Source organism: Dipodomys ordii, unplaced genomic scaffold (genome assembly GCF_000151885.1).
Source record: "Dipodomys ordii isolate 6190 unplaced genomic scaffold, Dord_2.0 Scaffold156, whole genome shotgun sequence".
NCBI classification, from domain to species: Eukaryota; Metazoa; Chordata; class Mammalia; order Rodentia; family Heteromyidae; genus Dipodomys; species Dipodomys ordii.
The window spans coordinates 535869-543385 of NW_012267372.1; the positions used below are offsets into that span (position 1 = coordinate 535869).

Here is a 7517-nt window from a genome sequence, read left to right on the forward strand (position 1 = left end):
CGGGGGGCCCCGCCAAGGTCTTCGTGCGGATCAAGGCTTCTCACGCGCTCAAGAAGAAGATCCTGCGCTTCCGCTCCGGCTCGCTCAAGGTCATGACCACCGTGTGACTCCGGGGGTTCGCTCGGGCTCCCCTTCACCCACCCCACCCCGCGTCCTGGCCTCCGCGCCGCCACATGCCGGCCCATCCGCACCCACCTTTCCAAAGACCGCCATTGCGTGCGCGTGCGCAAAGACACTCTGCGCCCCTACCCCCCAGTCCATGGCAAGCCCAGGCCGGCTGGAAATCCCCCTCCCCCCACAAACACCCAAGGAGGAAGAGGGGGGACCCCGGCTGACGCGCGTCAGCACCCACCGCTGAAGTCTTTAGACAAGAAGGGACGCCCTGGTATGCAGAGGGGCAGTGGGTTTAATTGTCTCCGTGTTCGTTTAGACTAGTCTGTTCCCCTTCACGGCTCTCATCCGTGGGCCTTCTCACGCCTCCCCAATCCCGTGCCCAGATGTGGCCCCTTGTCATTCACAAAGTGCCCCTTCCCTGTCCCTGGACCCCGGGGACGTCCCCTCACACTGGGTCACGGATGGATTCTGTGTCTCCAGTGCTGCCTGCGGAGTGCCCCTCTCCCCCCAAGGGAAGGAGCACCAACTTGGGATTTTGAGGGTCAAATAGGAGTTGGCAAAACAAATCAGGAAAGGACTTTCACCTCTCACCCTGGACAATTTAAGGCTTGAGAGGGAACGAGAGGAAGGAAGGTGGTTTATATCTCGTGCCTCTCCCCACAGTGAGTTGGGGAAACTGGATGACCCTCACCTGTTCCAGTTTTTTTTTTCTTCTTCATTTCTTTTTTTTTTAAATTACTGTATTTATTACGATGACGGTGACTCCCCAGTGCACAGGGGGGCCAGATCCTGTGTTTCTTCTAACCTCTTGGTAAATAAATGCACAATGTTCCATATGTAGTGGATTTTCATGCTATGCTGACTGACATTTATTGAGCAACTGCTGTTTGCTTTTGGAAGGACTTACCACTTGAGACACCCACTCTCAGCTCTTTTAGGGGATCAGGACTACAGTTTTGAGACCAAAATTATCCTTTCTGCAACACCCACTGGTCGCTGGGATTATAAGCATGCAGTACCACACCTGGCTCTTTCATGTTCGTTATGTGTTTATAAACATATGCATACATGAGTGAGGTGCTTAGGTCTTTTAATAAAGTCATTTGTGCCTGGAGATTTCTTTATAGAAAAGGTGTAGATTCAGGATTGGCAAGTTTTCTGCTCTGCTGATGGCTCACACCTGTAATCCTAACTACTCAGGAAGCTGGGATCTGAGAATCAGGGTTCACAGCCAGCCTAGGAAGTTGGTGCGATTCTTATCAAAATAGCTATTGTCCTGTCTAGAGACAGGGTCTCCCTGGGTATTCCACACTGCCCTTGCACCCAGGGCCAGAACTCTTAATTTGTCTTCACATGCTTAGCCCATTTTTTTTAAACCAGGTGAGACCCATAATTATACCCTTCTTGGATGGTAAATGGAGACCTAGAGCTGCCATGATTAATATGGACAACTGAAGCCAGAGAGAGAAGGGAGGGGACTGGGAAGGGGTTGTGGTCTGAGTGATTGGAGCAACTATGAAAGCCTTCCTTGGTTTTCAGATGACTGTACTTAATCACACAGCCGGCTAGCCCGCAACTGCTCTTACACCAGGCCGCTCCACACTTGTAATGCTTCAGACATGAACTTCCTCACATCCAATGAAGGCAGCTACTCTGTGCACACACCAGTACTGGGGCTTGAATTCAGGTCCTTGTGCCCTTGATCTTTTTCACTCAAACCTGGTGCTCTACCACTTGAGCCACACCTCCATTTCCAGCTTTTCGTTAATCAAAGAGTCTTAAGACTTTTCTGCCCAAGATGGCTTCCAATCATAGTCCTCCATTCTTAGCCTCCTGAGTAGCTAGGATTGCAGGTATGATCCTAAAGCACCCCAGATGTAAGTTGTATACATTGTATCTCCTGTTTTGTTCTGTTTTTAAACCAGAGGTCTGCCCAAAACAGACTCCCTACTTAAGGCCTTCCTCTTGCTGGGGCCAAAATGCACCATTGTGCCTGGCCTAGTGGTTGAGATTGGGGAGGTGTGTGTGGCGCTGTGGGAGGGGTCTTGCTCACTTTTTGTCAGGGCTGGCCTCAAACCGGGATCCTCTGGATTGCTACCTCCCAAGTAGTTGGTATTACACCTGTGAGCTATTGTTCCTAGCCCCAAGAGCACAATTATTGATGATCTGAGTGTAAAATACCTACTAGACATTCAGGCGGGGAACTTGAGTCTAGGCTTTACTGTTGCTGTTCATTTAACGTTTCTCCAATAAAGCCTCTGGGGGTGGCCAAAGGGGCAGGGAGGGAAGACTGGGTCAGCACCCTGTTTTCCAAGCTCCAAGCTGGGTTTCCTCCTAGGGGGCTGCCCAGGCCAGAGCTGCTGATGGAAACCAGCTGGGAGAGGCGCCGGGCTCGGCACACGCCCAGGCCCCTCCTAGGCGCCGGCGGACCCCGCTTCGTGGTCCCCTCCCCCTTCCGCAGCCGGGCCCGGGGCCCTGGCACGTCCGGCGCCTGATGCTTTCCAGATGTGGGCCGGCTTCCCCTCCCCGACCTGGCCCGGCTGCGCCCGCCAGCGGGGAGGGGGAAGGGAGCCGGGGTCCAGAATCCCGTGACTCACGCCTGTAATCCCAGCTACTCTGCAGGCTGAGATCTGAGGAGCTCGGTTTGGACCCAGGCCGGGCAGGAAAGTCTGTGGGATTCTTCTCATCTCCAATAAGGAAAAAGCTGGACATAGCTTAAGTGGTAGAGCACCAGCCTTGAGTGAAAAAGTTCAGGACAGCGTCCAGGCCCAGAGTTCAAGCCCCAGGACCAGTATTTAAAAAAGAAAAATACTACCGGGACCAGTATTCCGTTCGCGCCGGCCTCGCTTCCCGGTCCATGCGGTAAAAAACGAATTGGGCTGTGTTGGGCCAAGATGCTTCTCAGCACCTCCGCATCCACCTCTGCCCCTACCCGGACTTGCAGCCAAGAGACCACGCCCACAAGAGACCACGCCCACAAGAGACGGGCCCATCGCCAAGCTTGAGCCCCTCCCACACACCGCGCCCCGCCCCAAACAGTGCCCCGCCCCCGGGCTCTCCTCTTCAGGCCCCGCCCCCCGACACTGCCATTCCTGGGGCCTGAACTCAGGGCCTGGGCACTGCCCCTCAGCTCTTCAGCTCGAGGCTAGCGCTCAACCACTTGAGCCACAGCGCCACTTCTGGCTTTTTCTGTGTTTATGGCGCTCAGGAATCGAACCTAGGGCTTCATGCATGCTAGGCAAGCACTCTACCACTGAGCCACCTTCCAAGCCTCTCCCCGCCCCCTTCCCCAGCTTGGTGAATTGGAGATAAGAGTCTCACGGACTTTCTTTCCCTAGGCTGGCTTTGAACCGCGATCCTCAGATCTCTGCCTTTTGAGTAGCTAGGATTACAGACGTGAGTCACCATCTATGTCTGTCTTTCGGCCCGCCTCTCTTGTCTCTGTGCCTTTGTTTTTCTGTTTGTCTGTCCGGGCCGGTCTATGCTTGAACTTGAGGCTTTGCTTGTTCATTCACTCTTACCGCTGGTGCTCTTCAGCCACGCCCCTAGCCCGGCTTTTTGCTGGTTAATTGGAGATGGAAGTCTAAGGACTTTCCTGCCCAGGCTGGCTTCAAACCCCGATCCTCCAAACCGCAGCCTCCTGAGTAGCTAGGATTGCAGGTGGGAGCGTGGCTTCTCCCTGGGTCTGTGTCCCTCTGTGCCCACTCCACCTCCCTGAGCCCTCTCTCCGCAGTCTCCTCCCTCCCAGCCCCTGAATCTCCTCCGAGTGATGGTCTCCTGGTCCCTTTTTCTCTGCAGCTGTCTCTCCCTGCATCTTTTCCTGCCTGTTTCACTGTCCATCTTTCTATCCTCTGCTCTTCCTCTGGCTCCCTCCACCTTTTCTAGGTCTCTGTTCCCCTCCCAAGTCTTTCTCGGCTCCCCGATCCGATTCCGGTTCCGTCTTCTACCCTTTCTTCCTTACCCCCCTCCCCCCCTTGCGCAGGGCAGAAGCGGCGACTTGCCCTCCCTGCTTCTATGCCCCAGGGTAGCATTGGTTCGGGCCTGGTGTGAGGCTCGCGGGTCGCGGGCGCCCCCGTGTGGCGGCCAGAATCATAGCCGTGGCCGAGGGCTGGGCCCAGGGCGGTGATGGACAGAGACTCTGGGGACCCACGTGAGAGATGGCAGGAGGTGACTGTGCGTGCCTACCACCGGGATGTCAGGGTGGCTGTGACCCCGTGAGATTGTTGGGGAATACTGTGGGAGGTTGTGTGTCTAAGACACCAGAGGCCATAGATGGAAAGTGGCGACTCTGTATGTAACTCTTAGAGGCAAGGGCAGGGTGTGGCAGGGTGTGTGTATGTGTGTGTGTGTGTGTGTGTGTAATGCAGAGTCATCATGGGACAGGAGTGTGTAAGGTCATTTATGTCACCAGGAGATGTCACCAGGTGTGTGCTGTCATGGATGGGTGACTGCGATGCTAGGTGGCGTATTGTGCCACACAGCGTCCGTGTTCTTGTACAAATGATCACAGAGCATTGTGCATAGGAGACCCTCATAAAGGTGTGTGAGGCTGAGACATTGAAATGGCCCAGGGATGTGGGTGCTGTAGGTGTTTGTTGTTGTTATTTTGGTTTGGTTTGGTTTTCGTGCTGGAGTTGGAACTCAGGGCCATGCACTTGCTTAGCTTGCTTGCTCAGTTGGTGCTCTAACACTTGAGCCATGCCTCCCACTTAGTTTTTTGCTGGCTAATTTTTTTTCCTGCAGAGGCTGGCTTTGAACCATGATCCTCTAGATCTAAGTTTCTTAGTAGCTAGGATTACAGGCGTGAGCAACCGGTGTCTGGCTTGTGAGTCACTACTTGTACATTTGACAATCTCACAGGCTGCCTTTGGTGATGGCATATTCTACTGTAAGAGATCGTGAGTGACAGCTTGAACTGCATGTGACAGAGAGAGGCTGCACTGGACACCCAGGAGTGGCTTATACATGTGTGGACTCACACACACACACACACACACACACACACACACACACACACAGAGCACACCTGTCAACGTGAAGTATCATGGAGTGAGAAGCACACAGAAAACAGAAGCAACAGAGACAAAGCAGGGAGCGACAGTTATGGAGAGAGGGCCTGGAGAGACAGGGCTCGGTGATGAGGTCACCTGGGGGAGGAGGCGGGTCCTGAGGGGCTGCACCCCAGGGGAGGGGGCGGGGCAGGATAGGGAGGGGGGCGGATCATGACACTGCCTGCACATCCTCCAAGCCAGCCATCCTGGCCCTGAGCTGCAACAGGTAGGAGGCTCTTGTCTGGGTCCCAATGACCAGGTGGTGGCCATTGTCTGTCTGTCTGTCTGTCTGCCTGTCTGTCTGTCTGCCTGTTTGTCTGTCAGTCTGCCTTCCTGCCTGAGCGGAGTGAATGACTTAGTACTTGTGCCTCCATCAGCCATTCTCTACCTCTATTCTTTCCTCAACTCCCCCCCCAACTCTTTCCTCTAGTCTCTCCATTTCTCGGTGTCCAAGTCTGTTTCCTCTGTCACTCACCTCTGCGCCTGTCCCCTTGGTACCTCTGTCCCCTGCATCCTCTGTCCCTTTTACCCCTCCATCTGTCCCTTTCTTCATTCCCTTCTCTCATGGCTCCATCCCTCCTCCTCTCCCCCCCCCCGTCTTTCTCTCTATCCATCCTTAGTCTCTTTGAGTCCTCTACCTCCACTCCTGCTTCTCTTCCTCCTCCCCATCACTCTGTGCCTCCTTTGTGGCCTGTCTGTTTGTTTCCTCTCTCCATCCTTCCATCTCTCTGCCAATCTTGCTGAGTTCACCCCCACCCTCACCCCAGCTCTCTCTCCTGGCTGCTAATGAGCAGAAGAGCCTTTGAGGTGGCCAGGGCTGGGGAGGGGGACCCCCTGAGGGTGGCAGAGGGGGCAGCTGCTGCCAAGATCCTAATGAGGCCCCCTCTGTGCCCCTCCCGCCGTGATCTTAATTCGCATTTCTCCCTGGAGTCACCGCTAATTGGCCTGGGGAGCCCCCCCTTCCTGGAGCTTGCTCTATCCCTGGGGGGTGAGGACACCTGGATCCCTAGATTCTGATCCAGCACCTGATGCCTTGTCCTTCTGGCCCTTCCTCCTCCACCTGCCTCTCAGACCTCCATCTGGGCGTCCCTCCTTCCCTCGGTCTCAGATCTCGGTTCAGCTCTCACCTGACTCTAGGTGCCCCCATCTGTGCACCCCTCTACCCTCCATCGTCCCTCTCCTCCCCAGACATTATCCCTCTTTCTGTGTGTCTCTGGGATCCTGAGAGTGAACGCTTCCACCACTACCACACCGCCCCCACCCCTGTACAGGGTCCCACCACAATCACCCCGCCTCAGGGTCCAGCCCCCAACCCCCACTCTTGTCCTCATTTAACCCCTTCCCTCCTACAGCTATGTCTAACAACATGGCCAAGATCGCGGAAGCCCGAAAGACAGTAGAGCAGCTGAAGCTGGAGGTCAACATCGACCGCATGAAGGTGCGGTTGGGGGAGAGGGGGGCGAGGGGGCGGCCTGGAAAGAATTGGGGGGATCTGGGCAGGGGTTTGCACCCGGTGCCGGAGCGGGTCGGGGGGTGGGGCTTTGGGCAAGGGGAGTGGCCTTGCTGGATGCGATTGATAAGCCAGGGACAGAATGGGTGGAAGGGCGGGGCCAGCTGCTGGTCATGGGCGGGACCTCGAAAGGGGCTGGGCTTCACGAGGGAATGTGATTCGAAGTGCGGATGGGGCGGAGCCTGGAAGGGGCGGAACCAGCGGCTAGCAAGGGTGCTCTGAAGGGGCGTGGCCAGCTGGTAATAAGGGTGAGACTGGAAGGGGCGGGGCTTCTCGAGGGACTGCTCAGCAGTGAACAGGGGGCGTGGCACGGGAGAGGCGGAGCCAATGGCAAGTAAGGGCAGATCTGGAATGGGCGTGGCTGTGGTGGTCTAGGGGCAGGGCTTTGGGTCACCCCTCCTCCCGGTGGAGCGAGTCTAGAAGCGGGGGCAGTCATTTCTACCTGACGCCTGCAGGTGTCGCAGGCGGCGGCCGAGCTCCTGGCTTTCTGCGAAGCCCACGCCAAAGACGACCCGCTGGTGACGCCCGTCCCTGCCGCCGAGAATCCCTTCCGTGACAAGCGCCTCTTTTGCGTCCTGCTCTGAGTCCTCCTGACAGTTTACTCCCCCACCAAAATATGACCCAATAAACCCGGTGACGGTGGTGCTGTTACTTGTGTTTTCGGGGAAACCGAGGCACAATCGTAGAGCTGGGGGCACCTTGCCCTTGTCTTTATGTGCCAATGGCGTGTGGGACACCTGGGAGGAAGTGAGCACTTGGGGCTCCGTCCTTTATTGAGCACCCCACAATCCTATCCTGAACTGCACCTATTGACCCCAGGAGCCCCGGCACCATACCTGTGT

The 7517-nt window shown here is 56.0% G+C and overlaps 1 protein-coding gene across 1 annotated transcript; it reads left to right on the forward strand.

The window, feature by feature from the left end:
- The first annotated feature begins 6519 nt into the window (after window positions 1–6519).
- Gng8 (guanine nucleotide binding protein (G protein), gamma 8) lies at window positions 6520–7259 on the forward strand. Its single transcript, XM_013032685.1, has 2 exons — window positions 6520–6603; window positions 7131–7259. The coding sequence occupies exons 1-2, from the start codon at window positions 6520–6522 to the stop codon at window positions 7257–7259; spliced, it is 213 nt and encodes a 70-aa protein (XP_012888139.1).
- Window positions 7260–7517: the final 258 nt, after the last annotated feature.